Below are 23,936 nucleotides of genomic sequence, written 5' to 3' on the forward strand. Positions count from 1 at the left end.
TGCTGAAATGTAAGTTTAGATTTCAAAGTATAAAGAGTTGGAAGTCAGTGTCATATTTGTTTCTTCAGTTACATACTTACCAGATCACTTTTAGTAGCTCCCAGCCCTTCTCTCTGGTAAAGTGCCAAAGACAATTCCTGCGAGTGATAAACATCAGAAGCATCAAAAGAATCTGGACGCTCAAACTTGCCCCATTGATTCTGGATTGCAAGCTTAGCAATCTCGTACGAATCATGGCCTCTAGACTCGGTCCTTCCCCTGTGCATAACATCTCCATTTTCATGCCTTTTCAAATCAAAATTATTCTTTGCATGCAACGCAACCGAAGGTTCTACTGGATTAAAAATGTTTCCTCTTGATATAGATCGAGTGTGGGATCTTGTGGGCACGTCGTCTTTTCGTCTTTTAGCCCATGCAAAGCCGCTTGACGTGGAAACCTGTAGTGGGCCCGAAAACGGTATGTCTCCTTGAGATTCATTCTTTATGTGCAAGGCCTCTTCTTCTTTATCAGTTGATGGTTTTGCGACCTCCCCGGATGAGATGCCATTTTCATCTTTGAGAATATGTATATGACAACCATTGCTTTTACGCGAGTCATGAGTTTGGGCTGCCAAGTCCTGCAAGGTAAAGTTGAGCTGATCATTAGTACCTAGCTTCCTTAGAAACTCTAGCACTTAAATATATCAGCATTTACTTAAATTAGAACTTTTGTAGACAAAGAAAGAGACCTCTGCTGGTGCCAATTTGCTGATTACAACGGGTTTTCTTGTCGGCTTTCTTGTTTCGGGCCCACGAACTCTCCCACTGCTCTTCTTTCTGAAATTTCAGTAAACACATACTCAATACTTTCTCAAAAAGAACAGTACACTGAATGTTTAATATAACAGATGAACCAGGAAAATATGAGTCAATAATACGAGTCACGAGTGTATTGAACTATAAAGCCTATGTACAAGGTATCATATACTAATCTGTGTATTAAAGTGAATAAGTTCATCATAACACAAAAATAGAATGCTCACCTCTTTGCCTCCTCCCGGTTTTTAGCATCAATCTCTTTGCTAGGTGGGTACACCGGCAAGCTTGACGGATCACATGCATAAGGCTTTGTCGAAAAGTACTGAAAGTGACACAGAAAGAATACTGTGTTATACGTAAATCACAATGAATATGAAGGCTAAACAGGTAGAAGTTTTACAGATAGTCTCTTGTTATTCTTTTAAGGCACACAAGCACAAGAACAAGAATCAACATTAAGTAAAATGTAACAGACACAGATACGAGATAAATTTCCTTGTCGCCAGCAACAAAAGAAAAAAAAAATACAACGTAGCTGCTTTATTACCTCAGACGCAAGAGCCAAGGAGGCAGTCCCGCGTTTGTATGGTTCGACAGAAAGAAGTGTCTCGAGAAGGGTTACGTTTGTTGTGGGACAATCTTTAAAAGTCTCTTGTAGACAACTATCATAAGGTTGCTGTGGTTTGAAAAGAGTTGCATGGGGTAGTTTGGACTTTTTCCAGTAGTCATCCGGCGGGGAGCCACAAAGCTTGAAAATCTTGTGTAATTGTTCAACCTGAGAGAAAACAAAGAAAATAACAACCAATAATTCTAAACAAAGAAGTCAAACCAACAAAGAAATTGTTTCTACTGCAAAAGTATATTTCCCATTGTATACTTTGTTTTTTTATACGTAAACTTCAAGATCGGAGATTTGAAGACTAAGATTAAAAACAGAAAGTTTATAAATAAGTATGGTTGGTTACCTCTGTTCTCCCTTGAAGAATAGGTTTCCCCATGAGCAGTTCCGCAAATACACACCCAACACTCCAGAGATCTACAGCGGCTCCATAATCCGTTGACCCCAGCAAAAGCTCAGGAGGACGGTACCATAACGTCACAACGCGACTCGTTAGGGGCTGCCTGTGCCCGAAATTACAGAAGTTTGCCAATCCAAAATCAGCCACCTTCAAAATCCCATTGTTGCCCACCAGAAGATTCGAACCCTTTATGTCCCTGTGCATTACACCTCGCGAATGACAGTGCTCGAGTCCAGATAACAATTGCTTCATGTAGCATTTAATCTGAAAATGTAATCAACCCCGAGAATTTCAATGCAAAGGCTAATACAGAGAATACAACAATTATGTTGTCTTTCAAAAATCTATATAGTTAAAGATGAACAGACCATTAGTGTACCTGTGATTCACTGAACTTGATATCAGGACAAGATAAGAGTCCAGTAATATCATGTTCCATATACTCAAACACAAGGTATAAGCTACATGATAGTCTGGAAGTGATCAAGCCCTCCAATTTGATTACATTAGGATGATCAAGCCTGCGAAGAATCATGATTTCTCTCGCCATAAACCTTACACTCTCAGGCTCAAAATTGTCGAACCGTACCTTCTTCAAGGCAACTATCCTCCCGGTCTCAAGGTCTCTAGCCCGAAATACAGTACTGTACGTACCTTGTCCAATCTGTTACAAACTATAGACGTCACATAAGAGGAAAAAAGGGTGAAAACAGAGAATTATCAAGATCGAATTTAAACAATCACAATCAATTAAGCACATAAAAGTCAAATGAGAAAAGCATATACTAGTGGAGTCAAGAAACGATGCTTTTGAAAAGTCTCAATATTTTGAAGTACAGCCTCTATAAGCAAAGAACTTTGAGAATGTATTTTTTTGGAACTTTTTTTTCCCAACAAAAAAGCAACTTTCACAGCTGAATCCGACCAAGAACAATTTAGTTAACACAGTAAAGTTCAGAATAGAATTAGCGAAAGAAGAAGCATACACATTCCAAAAAAGAGCATTCGACAACAAAGTTAGATTCTTTTCAACTTTCATGCAAACAAAATTCTCATCTTTTTCACTTAAAAGCAAGTAATTTCTCATCTTTTCCACTTTTCATATTTAAAAAAATAATAATAATAATAATAACAAAAGAATCCTTAAGCTCATTTTGCAGCGCAAATTTCTCAAAGTTCCCATTCTTTTCTTTCTTCGACAAGGGATTAAAATATAAATAAATATATATATATATATAGAGAGAGAGAGAGAGAGAGAGAGAGAGAGAGAGGATCCACGAATTCCACAAAATGAAAGGAAAAGAAAAATCTCTAACAATGCAAGCAATATCACATCAACCGAAAACACGAACTTTGGACTACATTTCCATTTTTTATTTTCTTGGATAAGATAAAACAAGGCATCAATAAAACCGAAAACTAATCATAAAACAATCAACAAGTTCAACAAAAAATATTAATAATAGCAATGCAAACCATATCAACAAATAAAGAAAAATTTGAACCTTCTCAAGTGAAAAGGATCAACAAAATGAAATAAAAAAGTTATAAAAAAAAAAAAAAAGTCATCAGCAATGCAAAACCATTATTATCAAAACCAAAACAAAAACATAAACTTTGGACTAAAATGTCTAATTATACTTTAATTAATAATAATAATAACAATAACAAAAAAGAAAAAAACCTTCTCAAGCTTCTCATATGAATCGGCTCTTAGTGGGACCCATCCATGGATGGCCTCTCCAGCAACGGCGCTGAGCCACGCCGGCCAACCCGCCGCCACCTGCTCTCCCTCCACATACTTCTGAAGATTTCCTAATCTAAAACTCAACGACTCTCCATTACCATTACCATTGCAATTAACATTAACATTCGAACTCGCTCTTCCCGACTCACCCAACTCGCTCCCCACCAACTCACTCCCACTCCCCACCTTCCCCTTCCTCCTCCCCGACCCGCCGCCGTTTCTCTTCTCGGAAACCTCCGATCCGACCCGGCTCCGACCCGAATTCCCGTTGTTGCTGATTCCGTCCCTCAGAGCCCCGGAGTGGTCGAACGCCGGCGTCACGGACACGGCTTGCTTGGAGCTCACGCAACCCATTTTAATGGCGGAACCATAAAACCCCGGCGGTTTCGGAGCTGCCCCGGTCCGACCCAGATCGGGAAACGAGCCAAACCGAGTTAGGTAATCTCCAATTTCTCCTCTCTCTCTCTCTCTGAGTTTCGTGTGGCAGAGCGAAAATGGACGGAATCAGAGAGAAATGGTCTCTCTCTCTCTCTCTCTGAATTTCGTGTGGCAGAGCGAGAATGGACGGAATCAGAGAGAAATGGTCTCTCTTTCTCTCTCTCTCTCTCTCTCTCTCTCTCTCTCTCTCTCTCTCTCTCTCTCTCTCTGATTTCTTGTGGCAGAGCGAGAATGGACGGAATCAGAGAGAAATGGGAAATGGGGTTTGGTTTTTATACCACCACTTATTCAAGTCTACAATGTTGAAACAATCTTGTGCTCTTCTTTTTTGCCATTTTCATGTACACACTTCTCTTTCTCTCTCTAGAAAAGAAAAAGAGAGAAACTTTCTCACTTTCCCTTTTTTCGATTGTTCCTTTTTCGGTTTATCTTTCTCTCTCTAAAGTTGTGCGACAATCGCGGGAGATGGCGGACAAGAAGGGGGCGTTTGGTTTTAATGCGGTTTCATTCCCAACAGCGAAATCAACGGCTAACACATACACACACATAAACTAGTTAGTACTAATACTACTACGAACTACTTTTTACTTCTTCCATTTGTACCATTTTTTGTACGTGTTTCTTTTTTTTATATATTTTTTTCTTTTTTTAAGAGATAGAGAACAAATATATGAAAACGAGTGTGAAAATAAATGAAACGAAAGAGAATGTCAAGATTTTAGTTGGGGTTGGCTCTTGGCTGGCTGGCTGGCTGGCTGAAAAATGGGTGAGGCTCCTCTTTTTTTCTTTTCTTTTTTTAATTAGCACAGATGGTCCTAATCTCTTCAGTAAGTGATAATTTAATCCTTATTCTTTCCATTTTAATAAAATAGTCCCTAACATCATTCAATTGGTGCAATTAAGGGCTTGTTCAGTTATATTTTTAAGTTATGATGGCCTAGTGTAGATTTTAAATTAAATTTGAATTATAATTTGAGTTGAAATTATGACTTAAGTTTATATTTGGTTATGTACATTTGAGTTATAGTTTAAAATAAAAATCTTTTTAAGTTTGTGTTTGGGTGTGTCAAAATTTGAGTTTATATTAGATAATATTTTAATAAAAACTCAATGATGATGAAAATTTTTAACAGAGTATATAAGTCAATTTTTATTCGTCTCTTCATTGTGAACGCATAAAAAAGAATCATCTTAATCAAAATTAAAACAAAAAAGTTATAACGTTTTTAAAAATAAAAAAAATATTATTTATTAATTTAAGTTTGAGTTTAGGAACTTGAATTGAAAATAAAACTCAAACTCAAATGTTAACCGCAAATTCAAGTTAAAAATTAAATTCAAACTCAAATTTTATAAAAGAATATAAATTTAAATAAAATTATAATATAAATTTAAATTTTTTTTAAGTTTAGATATAAATGAACAATCCTTAAATCTTTTATGTCTAAATCTATTAAATTATTTACGTTAAAACCCATATGACCAAATTGACGAAACAAAACTGTTCTTGCTTCTTCCAAGTTCTACCTCAATCCAATAGAACATATCAAATTGAAGCACCAACACCAGAGATCAAATTGAAGCGCGAACAAAGATTGAAGATGAGAACTTCAATAACACAAATTGCCAACATACATATTATTAAAACATTTAAACTGAAAAAAAAAAAGAAGAAAAAGTATATCTAGGTTTGAAAACAAAATCAGATCTTGGCATCGCTTTCTTCTATTCACGTCATCTTCCTTCCCTCGGCGCCAAGCCCCACTTCAGATCAATGCCCACATCACGCCGCCTCCAGCCCACCGTCCATCCCTACCCCTATCGAGGGTGCCTTAGACCCCGCCGCCCCTCCACCGTCGCAGATCTTTTTGCGAAAACAAAATCACAAAACCAGAACCCAAATCCTAAGGTGGCGGCGGCGTTCGAGAGGCGATGACGAACGGCGCAATGGGGGAAGAAGAACGATGGCTGATGCGGGTCTTGAGGAAACCGGGCACCAAGTCCGCAGCGTGGAGGCGGAGGGCGGTCGTAAAGAGTGCGAGAAGAGAGGAGAGAGACAGAGTTTGTTGAGGAGAGAGTTTGTTTTCTATATTTTATTATGTTTTTTAAAGGTGTGTTCGGCTATCTAAAAAACTCAAAAAAATGCAATTCGAATTCTAATTTTATTCAAGTTCATATTTTTTTAAGTTTGAACTCGAGTTTGAGACTAAAACTCGAGTTCAAGTGTCTCCTTCAACTCGAGTTCAGAAACTCAAACTCAAATTAATGAACAATATTTTTTCTATTCTTAAAAATGCTACCACTTTTTTGTTTTAATCCTAATTGAGATGATTTTTTTCTATGTGTTGACAACGAAAAGATGAATAAAACCCCACCCATATACCCTATTAAAATTTTTCATCACCATTGAGTTTTTATTAAAATACTATCTAAATATAAATTTAAGTTTTGACTCACTCAAACACAAACTCAAAAAAATATTCTTATTTCAAACCATAACTCAAATATACACAACCAAACATAAACTCAAGTTATAATTTTAACTCAAGTTATAACTCAAATTCAACTCAAAAACTACACTTAAGTCACACTCCAAAAGAACAGGCCCTAAAATATTTAGGGTTGTTCCTTTGCAACGAAACTCAGAAAAAATTTAAATTTAAATTACAATTTTATTTAAATTTATGTTCTTTTGTAAAATTTGAGTTTGAACTCAAGTTTGAGGCAAAATTCGAATTCAAGTTTCCCTTTCAACTTGAGTTCATAAACTCAAACTCACGTTAATAAATTGTATTTTTTTATTCTTAAAAATGTCATAAATTTTTCATTTTAATTCTGATTGAGATGATTTTTTTCTATGCATTCACAACGAAAAGATGAATAAAACCTCACTCATATACCCTATTAAAATTTTTTATCACCATTAAGTTTTTATTAAAATACTATCTAAATACAAATTTAAGTTTTGACCCACCCAAACTCAAACTCAAAAATTCAAATCATAACTCAAAAGTGCACATTCAAACACAAACTTAAGTTACAATTTCAATTCAAGTTATAACTCAAACTCAACTCAAGATCATCACTCAAGTCACCTATTATGTGGGAAAATGTGCACCGACACGTTGGACGGTAATAGCGCTCCACATGGCCTGTGTTTACCACGTCAGATAGCAGTCGACGTCTGGATCGTGTTTTCCTTCCGGATGTTGGAAAGGCCGAGCGTATGGACGAATCCTTAGACCGCCGACCGTTCGAAGCCGTCGGGGCCTGTATAACGCGCATTGGAAGCACCACAAATAGAGTCAGCCAAACGAAGCTACGCCTTGTTTAGTGGTATAGGCGTCGAGGGCAGAATACGGGTTACGGGGTGCCTCAAGAAAGATCCCTGACGCAGGCATGTTGCGTCTGGGTCCAAAAGATGTCAGTAGCGCAATGATTGATTATGAGCCCCTAAAATCGCCTGAAACGAACAGTTGAGGATTACAGGATCTGTAGAGCCGTAATAGGGGACAAATTAGATGAGTGGACAATGTAAAAGGTATTGACAGGCTATAGTTTGTGCCCATAGGGTAGTATGCCACTCGAGTGGATAGGCCTACAAAGAAGAACCGCCCAAGAAGTAATCTTTGGGCTATAAAAGGGGCAAAGCCCCAAAGGATCAGCAGGACTTTTCTGATGTAATAAAAGTAACAAAAGATATATGCAATACACAATAGATGTAGCTCTTCATTAACAGAGTAAACCACTATAAAAGTTGTGCGCCTTTTGCATTCATTCAAGCACCACTTCCACACTTATTAAATTACCACACTACAAAAAGCACCTTAACAGTACTACCCCAAATTTATAATAATTTCAAGCCGGTAACCCAACAGTATACCATGAGGTAACCCGGAATAATTCTGTTGTCGAAATTCAACCGTCAACATCGCCCTAACTCAAAAATACAAAAGAACAACACCTTATTTTGTTTGAATAAAAAACTCGTGATTTTATAAAAATAACTCTTATGATTGGTCACGTGAGGGGTGACATGGTTTTAACGTAAGTAATTTGACAGATTTGAACATAAAGGACTTAATTGAACTAATTTAATGATGTTGGGGATTATTTTGTTAAAATTAAAAGAATAAAGATTAAAGTGTTATTTATTAAAGAATTTAGGGACTATCGTGTCAATTAAATTTTTTGTTTTGTTTTGTTTTTGTTTGTGAACACTCGGTTTTGTTTGCTTTTTATTCTCTCTGTTTTTTGTTTTTTTGTGTTTTCCAATAATCTACGAGGGAAAAAGGCTGGCAAGAACACTTTCCTTAGAAAAAAAGTACAAAAGAGTGGGCCCCATATTATGTGGCAGCCAATGAGAGAGCTCGTGGAGATAATTTTTTGTTTATATTGTAGATTTCTGGGCATTTTTCATTTTTTATTCTTTTAAGTTGTAGTGTGTTTTTTCGTTGGGTGGTTGTTGACTAATGGGAGAGAGGAGGGTCTTGTGAGTATATGTGTACGTGATTCTCTTCTTTCTTTTTGTTTCCTTTTTCCATTTGGGTTTTTGTTTTGGTTTGTATTTTTCTTTTTCTTTTTCTTTTTTTTTTTTGCTGAATGGTTTGTATTTCAAATTTTAAAAAAGTTTGAATGCGTCTTTGTGTTTTCTCATTTTACGTAGGAGTAGGGGATATGTGAAAGGAACAAGAGAGAAATAGCATGGCATAAGCATAACTTAAACAAACGAGATAGAGAGAGAGAGAGAAAGAGAGAGAGAGAGAGAGAGAGAGAGAGAACTGATTAAAGAAAGGAAAGCAACAGGAGGAAAAAAAAAGTAAACCCAAAGAGAGAATTCCTCAAAGGAAAATGGCCCTGGGAAAACAATCATCGCCTCACTTTTGCTTTCTCCGCTAACCTTTTGCTGCCCTTTAGTGTTCCCACCTCTGACATTTTGTGGCACTTCATTACTGCAATGGTCCCACATGTTGGAGCTATAGTGGGTCCACTAGATAATGGGACAAGCATCTCTATGCTAATTGCAAACATGAAATGAAAAATGAAAATTAAAAAAAAAAAAAAAACAATCATCGCCTCACTTTTGCTTTCTCCGCTAACCTTTTGCTGCCCTTTAGTGTTCCCACCTCTGACATTTTGTGGCACTTCATTACTGCAATGGTCCCACATGTTGGAGCTATAGTGGGTCCACTAGATAATGGGACAAGCATCTCTATGCTAATTGCAAACATGAAATGAAAAATGAAAATTAAAAAAAAAAAAACCTTAATTTATTAAAGAAAGGAAAGCAACAGGAGGAAAAAAAAAGTAAACCCAAAGAGAGAATTCCTCAAAGGAAAATGGCCCTGGGAAAACAATCATCGCCTCACTTTTGCTTTCTCCGCTAACCTTTTGCTGCCCTTTAGTGTTCCCACCTCTGACATTTTGTGGCACTTCATTACTGCAATGGTCCCACATGTTGGAGCTATAGTGGGTCCACTAGATAATGGGACAAGCATCTCTATGCTAATTGCAAACATGAAATGAAAAATGAAAATTAAAAAAAAAAAACCTTAATTTATTTCTGAAGCTAGTAATGGAAAATATCTAAGCTGCTTAGGCTAAAGAGACTAATCTTTCGCATTTGCAAACAATTTCTCTTTTTTAGGTGAAAACTCTACGATGTGTTGGAGCATTTTTATTGTTATTAATTAAAAACATACAAGTGTTACTTGATTAAGGGGCAGGGGGGGAGTAATTATTTAATATGTTTGACCCAATCACTTTAAAAAAAAATTTGCTTGACTCTATTGATGTTTGACAAAGGTAGAATATTGTGTGTATGTAAATGAGAAAAAAAGGGTGTTTTCCTTTTTAGGGGTGTTGGGAAGAGAGCTCAAGATAATCATGAGAAAATATATAGGTAGTTGACTTCATTAATTTAAATTTAAAATTTGAGTTTTATTATAGTAAAATTTAAACAGCGAACTAAACGAATTCATAGTATATTATTTGTAATATACTTGCACTCACATGCCCAATTTGAGACTTGTTTTGTCCCTTTTTTTAGTAATTGTTTTATCTTAGTAATTTAAGTGTTGTAAAAACAAAAAAAAAATTAGAAATTTCCATAATAGGATTTAGAAAAATGAACTATTTTTAAGTCTATTTTCAATCGTTAGATGTGTATTTAAATTTATCTTTTTTTTGTGTGTATATATATATATTATTTTAATGTGATTTTAATTAGATTTAACGATTAGAAATGTGCACTACCAACAAGAGGCTCTATTGTAGAAGGACCAAAAAATTGTGTTGCAAAAAAGTATAAAGACAATGTTGAATCTGAAAAATACAAGTTTCATTACTTGGAAAGGGTGTTTAAGTACAGTAGCTCAAATTAGAGATGTGAACAATACTAAACAAAATAGACGAGTTATGCTCAAGTTTGAGTTGACATGACAACCTGTGGCTTAATTGTTGAGCAAGGGACATTCAAAAGCATTTTGCTACAAAAAGGATATGTGTGTGTTGATTTGGTGGGAATTGTTGACTGTTGACATCCCTTCCCCCAATATTCTAATTTTGGCTCAAGCACAAGTCCAGACCCACCACTGATTGAGCTCAAGTCAAGCTCACTTGAAGATTGAAATGGAAGGAAGAAGGCCCCTCACTCCCACTACTACCTATTTGACAGTTTCTAATCTGATTAAAGAATAAGGAAAAATAAATAAATAAAAGAATAAACTAGTGAGCAGTAGAAGAAAAGTGGTATTAATCTGTAAGGAGTTTGTCCAGTAATACGCCCTATTAATCTCAATTTTTAATCATTAGATCTGATTAAAATCATATTAAATTAAAATAGTATGCAGAACAGATAAATTTTAATACATATCTAACGGCTGAAAAGTAAGTGATCATTGACATTCTATTTCTACAGGGACGGTCAGAAAAGGTCCCCTTTTTATAGGATAAATCCCCATCACTCACAAAAATGTAGATCTTAGTAAGTTGGGTTTGTGAGTCGTGGAGTTTTAGTCTTATAAGGATGAATAGGAATGCTCGTAGTAGGAGGACAAGCTTTTTAAAAAAATATGTACTAAAAGATAATTTAGAGAATTAAGGTTTTCTTTATGGTGAGACTCCTTAAAAAATCCCATCAGTGGAACACCATGTTTTGACCGTTAAATTACTTTTTTAACGGTTAGATCTGCAAGAGAGTAGTTCTATGCGGCACGCTGTAAATTTTTAATATAAATTTACACAAATCTAAACGTTAAAAATTTAATCTAACGGTCAAAACAGAATGTTCTATAATAAAATTTTTTAAGAGGTCTTACCACAGAGGCTTTTAAAAATTAAACAAGACAGATAAAAGTTCGGGGAAAAAAACTAAAAAGAATTAAATTTACCTGCAATGAATGTGTTTGTCAATATCAACCAATGACAAAAATCTATCTTTTAACATTTAGGGATAGAAAATTCGAGCATTTCAACCACAAAAATAAGGTTTATTTTTGACCGTGCATTTTTAGAATTATTCATAAAATTTACTGAGCGTTTTTTATTGTTGTAAAAGTATACCATGAAAGAAAAGCTGCAGATTATTCCATAGCAAAATGTAACATCAAAAGTGCTATACATATATATTTTATTTTATTTTTTGGTAGAAATGCTACTTTAGAGACCCTTTATTTTTCTTGAAAGATGTTTCACATTGGTGAAATATTTTGATATAAAGCCTATAATGTTATTATAGTAGCATTCTATGATCATTGATAGGAAATTCTCACCAAGTGATTTATGCCACCATGACTCCTATTCTCATCTCAAGCTATAATTGCTGCTTCCCATGATTCAATCAGGATTCCCTGTCAATAGTATAGAAGTACCCAATTCCACTTTTTTCCCTTTTCTTCTAAAGGCAATTTCGCTCATGCATAATGCATAAAGAAGAAAGATATCTACTGCTAAATTTAACATAATTAAACATGCTCTTTGGTATATAAAGCATCTTGATTTAAACAAGAATAATAGTTGAGGATCACTACTTATTCTTTGTGATAAGGAATTGTGTTTTTTTAGAATATTTCAAACTAGTTTTGTTAATAAAATGAGACTTTTTTCAGTATGCCTCTTTATTAGTAAATTGATCATTAAATTTAATTAAAATCACATCAACATAAAAAAATATATAAAATAAATAATTTTTTATACAAAATTTACGATTAAAAATAAAAAATTACTCACACTTTTTTTTTTTTTTTTATCTACTAGAGAAACTCTTGAAAAAATTTTGTTTTAAATGAAATTTGCAAGCTCCGTCTTCTATGAAATGTGCTGACAGACAATAATGACACATTTTATGAATAAAGTAGCTTTTCAATATGTGAAAAGTTATACCTTCAAAAGAAAAAATTGTTAAAAATTAAGGAAGCAATTGATCAAGGCCTTTTCTTTTTTTTTTTTTCTTTCTTTCATTTATTTAGGTTCGTTCATTTTGTTGATTTGAGTTTAGAATTTGAATTGAGATGTGATTTTATGTGAGAGTTTTTTACTGTAATAAAAAAGTTAAATGTGATTGTTTATGAGAATTTTTATTATAAAAAAATTTAAATTCTAAACTTGAATCAGCAAAATAAACGGGACCCTAATTTTTATTGGGAGGTTGGGTTAGATGGGTTTGATATCCGACAACCATAAACCTTTTTGTTCGCAGAATCATCAATGCAAGAAACCAACACTATTGTTTTATAATAAAGGACTTCTTTTTAGGGGGTATAATAAAGGAATTTAGTGTCTACTAAAACAAATAAATAAATAACAACAATAGTAATAATAGCAGCGGAAGTTTACCAAAAAAAAAGGGACATAAACTTAAAGGGTCCATGTAGATGGGTGTTTTGGTGACATGTGGCAAAAAACTCATATAGTATGAGAATTTTAAAGGCTCTGTTTTGAACTGATGTACATCAAATTATATTAATTTTCTATTTTCTTATTTTGATAAAATTTTGATCAAATGTAACATTGGTCTCGTTCGTTTCGTTGATTTGAGTTGAGATGTGATTTTATGTAAGAGCTTTTTACTGTAACAAAAAAGTTAAATGTGACTATTTATGAGAGCTTTTTATTATAACAAAACTCGAATCAGCGAAACGAACGAGGCCCGACATGCACTTTCGGTACATAGAGTAACCGTACCATAAAAAGCACCATTGAAATATACCAATACGAAATGCCAAACTAAATATCACACAAATCGGTTATCATGAAAAGAAAAATGTTAAGGTTAGGTTTAAAGGTAGGTTAAGTGTTGTCTCCATCCAATCATTGCCCATCAACTTCATTCATCACGCATAGACTAAGATTACCCGGCAACAAGTGAGTGCACTAACTGACATAAAGAAGTAAATTTTATGTTATACAATATAGTTTATATCGATGTGACATGCCACAAAAATTTGTAGAAATTAATGCTAGAACTACTACATTAGGTATTCCTCATCCGCTATTAGCTAAGCAAGAATGAGATGCAAAACAACTTAAGACAGTAGTTAAATAAAAAAATTTTATGGTAGGGTATGGAAAGACACACCATTGATAAAATAGAATTTTTAATTATCAGATTAAACTAAAATCATATCAATTTTAAAAAAAATATTGCAGTTTAACGAAATTTTATGAAAATACGACAATTAAAAATTACCTTACTAATCATATTTTCTTTTGTAAGCCTTATAAAAAAAAAAAAAGATCTTCCACTTAATTTGAGGGCAGAGGCGCCTATCAAAAAAATTCTTCCACTTAATTTGAGGGCAGAGGCTCCAATAGTCTAAAGTTGAAATTATTATTCCACTAGAATTCGAATGGATTGGTGGAATGTATTGGTTCCTTTGTCACTTGGCAGAGTAACAGAGAAATTAATATTCCACTAGAATTTGGGTGTGAGAATACAATATGATGAGAAATAGTTAAGAAACTACTTCTAAGAAAAAAAAAAAAAAAAGAAATAGTAAGAAACTACCGAACAATTACTAGGATTATCAAAAGAAATTAACAATTTGCAATTTAATTGCCAAATATTGTTTATATATGCATAGAGATTCTTCCAACCTCACTAGGCTTTTGTTTACTATTATTATAGTGTTTATACAAATGATTAGCCCCTTATCTGCAATTATTTTAAAATTGTATGTGGTTTTCTTAGATCTCGTCACATTATGCTTCCATGGTTTTGGTCAATGCACTAAATGAATTAAGTAAATCCTATTTCAAGTAGACTATATATAATGTTTGCCAGCTTTGGGATACTAAATTTACTTATTGGCATAATTATCACTATTATAATGTCAAATTTGACACTACAAGAAAGTGACCTTTTAACTAACAAAACCAATAGAGTATGCAAATTTTTAAGGTCTTTCTTAGAACCAAAAAGCACGGTTTTAGTGGAGGGTATTTTTCAAACCCTTAATTGCTTGAGACTTTCTACCGCAGTTCAAGGGTCAATGTAAGGGTCACTTTTGGTCAATTTGATTCTTTTTCTTTAATTTGTAAATTATTAGTTTGGTAAATTATTGGTGAGTACCTATTTGAACACGTCATAATTAAATTATTTATATCTATCAAAAGAGAGGTCTATTTTGTAAATGTCTTATTCAGTAAGTAATGCTTATTGATGTCTTGTATTGAACGCTTATGTAGTTTCTCTTCTAGAAACAAGAAAGGAAAAAAAAAAAAAAAAAAGAAGAGAGAGAAATTAGGAAATAGATTAGAAAATAATAAGCATTTTACATGGAAATCTCATCTTTGACTTTTGACTCTCACTCATCAGCCGTTCAACTTAGATTCTGCATGGATTTTGTGCCAGGTGTCAGATGGTTATTGGTTTGATGGTTATTTGTAGGTGATTTTGGATCAGCTTGAGCACATGCGAGTCTTCATCAAAACAGTTTACCGAAGAAGACGCACGTCATGCCCACGTTTGTAATTGTGGCAAAGTGCCAACCCCCTGAACCAATGTCTGCCAAAGAGATTCTCTAGTCAATCATAATATTAATTTATTTCTAGACTTTCTCAGGAGGGCTCCTACTAATTTTTTATTATTGGAATAGATTAAACTCACGTTAAACTAAAAAAATATGTAAAATAAATAATTTTTATATAAATTTAAAGATTAAAAAATAGATAACTATTGATAGTTTATTTTTTCTAATTCTATTAGAGAAATCTCATTTCTTTCAGGTAAAATTACACCTTTTCTCTCTGAATTTTGTAACAAAACATGCTTAAACCGTTCATAATAGGACAACGAAATTTTCATATCCCTTTGGTTAATCTAAGGGCAAAAGTTAAAAACCGAGGTGTTCTAACTTGTGAAATTTTCCCACATCTACCCCCTCGGGGCAAATAGAAGTGCTCCTCTAAATTTAAGAGTGGGTATGTTCATAGACTATGCTGAAAAAAAGAGCTTTGAATAAGGGTAAAATTTTAAAGGAGCTAGTGAGTCCGAGGGGCAGCTGCCCCCCTGAGCCTCACCTATCTCCGACTCTGATCTTACATCCCCCCGGGCGTCACCTGTCTCCGCCTCTGATCTTACACTCACCTTCATTGAGGTCTCGAGCTCGATTCCCGCCCGTCTCAACTCCAAAAAGATTATTAAATACTCAGAAAAGCATTCCACTGTTTTTCCTAATTGATTAGTTATATTGAAGCATAACCGGACGAACCCAAAACATTGCAGACAGTATGTTAGAAGTATCAAATGTCAAATTTTAATATGAAATCAGAACTTATGCAACAATGAAAAAAACATGAATGTTTAAGACTTGATGAAGTTAATGGATATACCAATTAACATCACATACTGGACACCTTTTGTCTTCCTGACACAATGCAAGATGCAAAAAAGAGTGAAATTTAAGGTTGACATTATTAGATGGAGTTAATGGTGTAAATAATATTAGCCAATGGTGTAAACCGTAATTCACAAACTTCAATGATGATTAACATTGCTAATAGTAATTCCTTTATTTTACAAGCTACTGGGGAACTTCTAAAGGGGAAAATATGAAATGGTAAAGAAGAGAAACTTTATGGATTATGGATCTCACTACACTTGCAGCAACAAGGCAGAAAAAATGCCACATAAGACTTTCATTGTTTTATACAGAAACTTCCCCAAATGAGAAGCCTGCTTTTGTTTACAAGTTGAAAACTTATTGTCCCCTCTATTCATTTCAACTAGCATGTCAATGAAAAAATTGAGGTAAGGTACATGGTCAAGAATTTTCAGTCCAAGAATCATAGAATCAGTCCATTTAAAGAATCATTGTAAATAAATGCAAACAAATAATAATCCTCAACCGGAGTTCTTCAGAAGGATTCTTGGTTCTTGCTGCTATGAACCTTCCTCGTTGTAAGGCAACTTGCAGGCAGCCATACGGTCTTTCGATTTGAACTTGCCGAGCACCTCGGCAACAGTTCTGCAACGGCATTCCGGCCGGATCACATCACCGTAGACAGCCATTTCGATTAAGTCAAGTTCCTTGTCTGCAACAAATTCACACGCAAAGAAATTTAGACGCATAACTTCTAGGCCCCCTAGTCTTATGCAGCCACATTTGGATTCATTTCATGACATTACTAAGTGATGGAAACAGCAAAATTTACCCAACCATAAACAACAATAGTGATTGTTTAAGTGTCGCCAAGTTACGAGAACCAAAATACACATATTGAACATCTTGTGTTTCTTACCGGCATACTGCAAAGTGCAAGAAGCATCATTAGATTAGGAGTACTAAATAGAAACCACTAAAATGTCGTGATTTGACTTTTTATCAGCTCCACGGATATAGACACCAACGATAGATGAGAAAACGTGATTTTGAGTAACAAATATACCACTACCTCATCGACATTTGTTAAATTCAATTTGGCTTTGTGGTTTAGATATGAGTTCCAATACTATAAGGAAAGCCTTAGCGGACACCTTGCCATAAAGTATGCAATGGATGAAAATTTCATGTAAAACCGATTTTGTATCGCAGCATATTCAACTTAATTTAGTCATAACAGAATATAGGATAGGGATTGGATACAAAAAGTTCTGACAATTAACACTGTGACGCCGTCTAACAGAATTGTCAATTACGGATCACATCATAGGCCTGCTTAGAAAGGTACAGGTATGATATTGTAGATGAAAATCACTACATCAGCAGGGAAATTAAACGACCAGAACTTTCTTTACCTTAGTACAACTAACTACTCCCTCAATGCGCATCGAAAGCAATTATAATGAGTCCCTATTTAGGAACTTTGAGTTGAGCTTAGCCCTCTTCCTATCCTAAACCCCTAGAATCATGATTAAAAATATATGGTTGATTTGTCAATTAAGTTTAGTAATTAGTTAGTCTATCAAGCAGAAACTAGGACCTTAGGAAGTCTCAGGGAGGAGTAACTGGATGTGCGGAAGCATTGATGAATCTAAATTGTAACTTGGACAAGAAAAATAACAATTAAGTGGTTTAAAGTCAATATATATATATATATATATATATAGGTTTGATTCTTGAAGTGAACCCCTAATCGCTGAAGAACTACACAGCAAATCAGAACTTACATACAAGTCACTTACAAACTCGGGCTCACAAAGTGGATTCAGAGATTTCTGGACATAAAAAATATCCAAACATAAATTTGCAAGTGAAGCAAAGATAGACATACCAGTAAACTGGATCTCACAAGAATATCCCTTCAACTGAGTTGCATCCACACCATCTTTATCTGATTTGTATCTATTCACTCTAGTTTGAAGAATCTGACAATTTTCAGCAGTGGACTCACCGCCTACAAGACAATCTTCAAACCTTAAACAATCTTGCCACATCAAGAATAACAAAACAAAACAAAACAACTTCTAATTTGTTGAGATAACCAAGGATTTTTTAACTTTAAAAAAAAAATACAACATTATATCATCCTCAGAGTTTATTCTTCCACTAAGCTGCTAAATTCTATTTTCCTACAAAAAGAGTTAATCTCTTCTAGTTTTTTCTACTTATTATGTCAACACTGGCTTCTTTTAAACCCAATTTATATATTTTTTTCCTTCCTTAAAAGTGTCAAAAATCACAAATCCAATACAAACCTTAACCAGAACATTCAAAACTAAATGCCCACTACAAAAAACATGAAAAATAAAGAACCCAGAAAGAAAATGATTAGAAAAGAAGAAAAAGAAAAGACCTTTGGAGAAGGGAACGATGTGATCGTACTCGAAGCAGAGGCAGCCCTGGCAGTTGCCGAAGCGCCGGCAGACGACGTTGCCGGCGGCGTCCTTCCGCCACCTCTCCGGGTGGCGACCGGGGACCGTTTTGGCGTTTGCCCAGCATTTGCTCTTCGCCTTTTTGTCGAAGAATCTCGGTCTCTCTTCGTTGTTGCTGTTAGTATTATTATTACTACCCCGAGAACGAGAAGGTGAAGAAGAAGAAGATGACGGACTCATTTCTCTCTCTTTTTCTATCTTCGTATTGGTTAGAGAAAGAGAGAGAGCTCTGAGTGTTTCTACAACAGAGAAGCGTCAGCACTTCTTCAAAACGATCCTTGGACGCTCTTTCACCGACTCCAAGTTTTTTTGGGTTGATAATTAGATGCCATTTCTCTTTTTTTTTTGTCCATTATTTTTCCATCCAATGAGAAGATGCCCAATAACCAATTATTGCAATGTATACTAATTTTTTATGAATATATACGTAGATTATAAATATATATATATATATATATATTTAGGCGAAATGGATGTATGATTTGATGAAAATGGTATTAGTTGCTTATCAAATAGGACACTAGTTGCTTATCACCAAAAAAAAGAAAAAAAGACACTAGTTGTCTGCCATTTTGTCAGGATAGTTCTCTTTCTAATGAAGCATGTTGTGTAGGGTTGGTAATATGAGTTATTATACAATAACACGATTTAAAAATAACACGAATTTTACAAATTAAAATTGAGAAAAAAGAGATTCAGATCAGAACTGAATCGACATGAAATTAACACGAAAAAAATGAATCAATTTCAAAATAGACCCGCTTAACTCGAATACGATACGAAACTCGTAAAAAACTAAAAAATACATATATTTTTCATTACATATTTTTAATTTTATTATAAACTTATGATATCATAATAATTATACTTAAAATCTTATACTATTATTTACTTAATTTCAATGGATATTATTGTATTTTAATGTGTTATAAATTTTAAGTTATTTCTAATATGTAAAAAAATAAATAAAAATATACAATTTTCGTGTGAATTTCAGATTCACGGGTCAATTTCGTGTCACAGATAATTTTCATATCGTGTCAACCCGTAAAATAATCGTATCGTGTTCGTATTTCAATTTATAGATACAACACGTGACACGAACTATCACTCATAATATTGTGCATCTATACCACGTAGAGTCGGTCACATGCAATGGCGGGCAGGGTACATAGAACAACTTTACCAAGTAGGCTGGTACGGTCAGTCATAAATGGTTTTCCAAACTACTTTGATTTTATTGGTTTTGCCAGAACCATACACATATTTTGGGCTCTGGAGGGTTGAGTTCTCACAATAAAAATTATGCGCTCAAGATTCGTTAGTCCACAACCTCCCAACCCTACTCGATTAATGTGTTGTGCACCGTCAAATTGTGATCCCACGAGTAAAAATTGAACTCAACGAATATGTCCTTTCTGTTCCATCGAATAGGTAAGGGGGAGTGGAGACCGAATGGCAACAATTACCCCTTTTTCCATTAGGGAAAGGGGAAAAAAAAAGTGGGAAGAACAGACCACACATCCCCACATATGAGGCTGCATTTTGGTTTTCTGGTTCTTCGCCAACCGAGAAAAGGAGGGGAAAAAAGGGGAAAAGAAAAACATTCTTAAGCCTTTGACAAAGAAACATTCTTTCAATGACACATAAAAATGTAGACGCTACTTTCCCCAAGAAAGCAGATCATCTTTGCTTTTCTTTCATTTCTACACAGTTCAAACACCATAGTAATCTTTGAATATCTCGACGGCAAATCAAGACTCCAAAGCACAGAGAAAATAAAACACAAAAAGATAAAAAGATAATTTCTGTCTCCAGAACCACAAAACCCCATCTGGAACAGGTACCACCACCATAGTTAAGAGTCTTACCAAACGCAGGCCGAAACGACTTATGACATCTATATGCTAAAGTTCAAGTTTTTCACCAGTCTGATATACTCATAACAAAGACTACTAGACTCTATTTGGGGCCAATATCCTTGAGTGCACAAATCTGTTCCTCTCCCATTGCAGACATCACAGAGACAACCAAGTCCTTTCCCTCAGCAAAACCATCCTTGATCTGCAAAAGACCATTTAAGAACATTGTCAAGAAGAGGAATCAAACACAATAGACCGAAAAGGCGAAATACCAGTCATGATAAGGCAAAAACATAACAGCAGAAAAGGGGAAATGATCAAAAAGCAAGGCAAGCAAAAGAAATGAATTACAAAGAACAATATGATGATAAATTTGAAACCCCAGTATCCCACTTCAAAAAAAAAAAAGAAAAATCAGTTTAGAATTTAGATAAGAGCATAAGATAGCGAAACGAATCGAGGAAATAAAAGGGGTCATTCTCCAACCTGGGTAAGCAGACTGTCATCAGTTGGGAGCCTCAGATCATCCTTGGTGTTTCCATTTTCAGTCAAAAGACTCACCTACAACATCAGATTTAGTGAGAAGTAAAGCGTTTGATTTCACAAGGCTAACCAAACCGAATCAACACGCAAACAAACTGAACAACAATGAACATACAAATCCATCCTCAGAAATATCTATCAGCTGGTAATCAGTACGATTGACATGGGGAACCTGTACGGAAAAAACACACACACAAAACTGTTATTGTTACAGAAAACAATGAAACAAATTTAGTACTTAGTAGCAAAACAACAGAAAGTGCAAAAATTGAAAGTTGAAACATGAAAAGTAAAATCAAGATCTGGAGAGTACATACATCACAGTTGTGGGAAGAAGGTACAATGTCATCGTACTTCTTGCCTGTGAAAATGTCAATCCCAACAAAGTGGCACTTCGCATGTCCATGCTTTCCAGTTTTCGAGGTCGAAACCTCAACAACCTGTCACAACAAAAAGCAAAACACTCAGAACAAGTATTTAACAAAAAAAAAAAAAAAAAAAACCCACAAAAAAGGGGGGGAAAAAAAGAGGAAACAAACATCCACCTCAACTTAGACACACAATCAAGCCACCACCTAACCTAATTTCATGACCTCAGAAAATTCCCAATATTTATAGCCCAAAATTAAAATAAAAAAAGACCTAAAATTCTCATCACAGAAAACATATAAACGAAAAGCCCTAAAAAAGACGGAAATTTAGCGATAAGGACCAGAGAATCTCGACTAAAAAGAGTTTCCTAGAGATCGAGAAGTGGAAATCGCAACAAACCATCACAGCTATTTACAAAGAGGAAACGAAGCAAAAATAGATAAGGAACAAGGATCGGAGAAATTTCTCGAGAAACAGTTTTCCGGGAAAACAAACAGGACAAAGAAAGTAGAGAGAGAGAAGAGAGAGAAAGGACCGGACCTTGCAGGGGCGGCCTTTGATGACGATGTAGCCGTTCTTACGGACAGTGCCGGCCTGCTGCGGGTAAGTCTTGGAGGCTCCGGCGTCGGCCTTGGACTCGAAGTGGTGCTCTTCACTGTCAGTCATGGCTGCTTTTCAAAACCCTAATTTTCTTCTTCTTCTTCTTCGATTTGAACTCAGACAAGTCTGAAGAAACTCCTTTGACTCTGAAGCACAAGAAAAAGAGAAATAATGGAGTCTCGGAACTCTCCAGGTGGACAAGTCAAGGAAAACCCCTCCAAGTCCCAGATATTTTCTCTCTCCTCTTTCGGTCAGATTGGTTTTCCACCGTTGGATTTTGTACGATCGGTGGCGGTCGCTTTTTTGCCCTTTTTTTATATTATACATTTTTGTGGGGAGAATTTTATGGGAGGGTATAAAAGAACGTGTATTTTTTTTTCCTTGTGCTTACATTTTTGTTTATTTTTAAGATATATTCCAAATTAAGTAAATACAAACACCAATAATAACTCGTACGGATACGAGTGAGGGAAGACTCTCCACTCTAACTATAAATTGAGGTTCGAGTAACTTAAATCTCATATTTTTTTTTTAAATTGTATAAAAAAACAGTAAAATTGAAATCGGTTGACAATAATTGAAGAACCGACCACCTAAAAATTAAAAAATACGCACTACGTGGAATCGAAGAAATTCAGTGAATGGTGTAATTTCTATTCGGTTTTGATTATGTCCTTTGAGGTTCGGTTAAAAACCGAACCGAATTATTTTTTTTTACTTTTAATTAATGGAGCTACCACATCATACACTATCACTATCAATAAGAAGCCCATAATGAGACAAGTCAGAGGACTAAATTTTATAACTGGAAGCCTATGGTGTAATTTCTATTCGGTTTTGATTATGTCCTTTGAGGTTCGGTTAAAAACCGAACCGAATTATTTTTTTTTTACTTTTAATTAATGGAGCTACCACATCGTACACTATCACTATTAATAAAAAGCCCATAATGAGACAAGTCAGAGGACTAAATTTTATAACTGGAAGCCTGACGATTGGTCCAAAAATAATGTCAGAAGTCCGATCAGCTTCTACTTCTTAAGGACCTTCTCACTCTCTATAACTCTCTCTAGAAAACACGTTTCTTCTAATCTTTTTGTTTTCATTATTATTCACGCATATAATTAAGTAATTGATTTGCATTGAATTTATAAATTTATAAATTTTTGTGTCTGATATAATCACCATACGAATTGGTGCTTGGAGAGATGAAAAACAGATGTAAAATCTGTCATATAATGAGTTTTTCTTATAAAACAAATTAGTTACTAATTGCATGGAATTAAAGAGGAAAAAAAGAGTACACAAGAAAAACATGAGAGCAAAGACAACATTGTATTTTTCATTCACTGGTAAGAAGTATATAATACATGCACATACAACCTCTATTTACGGACTAAGAAATATGAGTGGAGATAAAAGTGAAAGACATGGGTTACATACATTATACCCTAATATTAATTTGAGAATTATGAAGAGATAATACCTAATAATTAGAGGGAATTATTGAGAGATAGTAAAGTCTAAAGAAGGGGTTGTACATATAAATTATGGAATATCAAGTGGTGACATCCACATTAAATAATTTCACAACTGTGATTTTTATTTTAGAATCAACAATATATTAGGTGAGATTTATTTTATGTAGATTATGATGCTCGACAATTCTTAGAGCATCTCTAATGCAATGTTATCATTGATATATCAATTGTAAATTTAACATTTGAGTGTAAAAATAAAATGTTTAATTGCTATTGGTTGAAATGTTTACTTTTTTATATAATCATTATAACTGTTACATTTTTTAATGGTTGTACACTGTGATTTTTATTTTAGAATCAACAATATATTAGTGTGAGATTTATTTTATGTAGATTATGATGCTCGACAATTCTTAGAGCATTTCTAATGCAATGTTATCATTGATATATCAATTGTAAATTTAGTATTTGAGTGTAAAAATAAAATGTTTAATTGCTATTGGTTGAAATGTTTACTTTTTTATATAATCATTATAACTGTTACATTTTTTAATTATTTTAAAAATAAAAGTTTACTTTTACAACTTTTAAAGCTTAATAATTATGGTAAAAAATATATTTAACATCAAAAATAACATTATGTATTAGAGCAGAAATGAAAATAACATACCATATCACACGTTTTAATGTTAAATATACAATTGATATTATCATTTGTATTAGAGATGGTCTTATGTTTTTCACTAATTTCATAATGACAAA

The 23,936-nt window shown here is 34.2% G+C and overlaps 3 protein-coding genes across 3 annotated transcripts in view; all 3 read right to left on the minus strand.

Moving 5' to 3' along the window:
• LOC21398333 (protein IMPAIRED IN BABA-INDUCED STERILITY 1) overlaps window positions 1–4,509 on the minus strand; it is a 7,219-nt gene extending 2,710 nt beyond the window's left edge. Inside the window, exons 1-7 of the mRNA XM_024172404.1 lie at window positions 3,502–4,509; window positions 2,197–2,481; window positions 1,764–2,081; window positions 1,346–1,573; window positions 1,023–1,120; window positions 729–816; window positions 81–617 (exon numbers count right to left, since the gene is read on the minus strand). Of these exons, the coding sequence (XP_024028172.1) occupies window positions 81–617; window positions 729–816; window positions 1,023–1,120; window positions 1,346–1,573; window positions 1,764–2,081; window positions 2,197–2,481; window positions 3,502–3,918 (1,971 nt within the window). The 5' untranslated portion in view covers window positions 3,919–4,509. The remainder of the gene's footprint in view (window positions 1–80; window positions 618–728; window positions 817–1,022; window positions 1,121–1,345; window positions 1,574–1,763; window positions 2,082–2,196; window positions 2,482–3,501) is intronic.
• Window positions 4,510–16,017: 11,508 nt separating this feature from the next.
• LOC21398334 lies at window positions 16,018–18,597 on the minus strand. The gene is made up of 3 exons (XM_010108327.2): window positions 18,238–18,597; window positions 17,716–17,838; window positions 16,018–16,536 (listed from the first exon to the last, which is right to left on the minus strand). The coding sequence occupies exons 1-3, from the start codon at window positions 18,494–18,496 to the stop codon at window positions 16,385–16,387; spliced, it is 534 nt and encodes a 177-aa protein (XP_010106629.1). The 5' UTR covers window positions 18,497–18,597; the 3' UTR covers window positions 16,018–16,384.
• Window positions 18,598–19,950: 1,353 nt separating this feature from the next.
• On the minus strand, window positions 19,951–21,881 carry LOC21398335 (eukaryotic translation initiation factor 5A-2). The gene is made up of 5 exons (XM_010108328.2): window positions 21,634–21,881; window positions 21,039–21,161; window positions 20,837–20,893; window positions 20,665–20,739; window positions 19,951–20,380 (listed from the first exon to the last, which is right to left on the minus strand). Exons 1-5 carry the CDS (start codon window positions 21,757–21,759, stop codon window positions 20,279–20,281), a joined length of 483 nt encoding a protein of 160 aa, XP_010106630.1. The 5' UTR covers window positions 21,760–21,881; the 3' UTR covers window positions 19,951–20,278.
• Window positions 21,882–23,936: the final 2,055 nt, after the last annotated feature.

The sequence above is a fragment of the Morus notabilis genome, unplaced genomic scaffold, assembly GCF_000414095.1.
Source record: "Morus notabilis unplaced genomic scaffold, ASM41409v2 Scaffold70, whole genome shotgun sequence".
Lineage (NCBI taxonomy): Eukaryota > Viridiplantae > Streptophyta > Magnoliopsida > Rosales > Moraceae > Morus > Morus notabilis.

What these genes read in the sequence shown, in the direction of transcription:
- LOC21398334 (XM_010108327.2), bottom strand. Translation starts at nt 18,496, where the DNA reads ATGAGTCCGTCATCTTCTTCTTCTTCACCTTCTCGTTCTCGGGGTAGT. An exon ending in CATCGTTCCCTTCTCCAAAG is followed by an intron (nt 17,839 to 18,237) that starts GTCTTTTCTTTT and finishes ATTGTCTTGTAG; the next exon opens with GCGGTGAGTCCACTGCTGAA. An exon ending in TTGTGAGATCCAGTTTACTG is followed by an intron (nt 16,537 to 17,715) that starts GTATGTCTATCT and finishes AATTTGTTGCAG; the next exon opens with ACAAGGAACTTGACTTAATC.
- LOC21398335 (XM_010108328.2), bottom strand. Translation starts at nt 21,759, where the DNA reads ATGACTGACAGTGAAGAGCACCACTTCGAGTCCAAGGCCGACGCCGGA. An exon ending in CTTCTTCCCACAACTGTGAT is followed by an intron (nt 20,894 to 21,038) that starts GTATGTACTCTC and finishes TTTTCCGTACAG; the next exon opens with GTTCCCCATGTCAATCGTAC. An exon ending in ATATTTCTGAGGATGGATTT is followed by an intron (nt 20,740 to 20,836) that starts GTATGTTCATTG and finishes CTGATGTTGTAG; the next exon opens with GTGAGTCTTTTGACTGAAAA.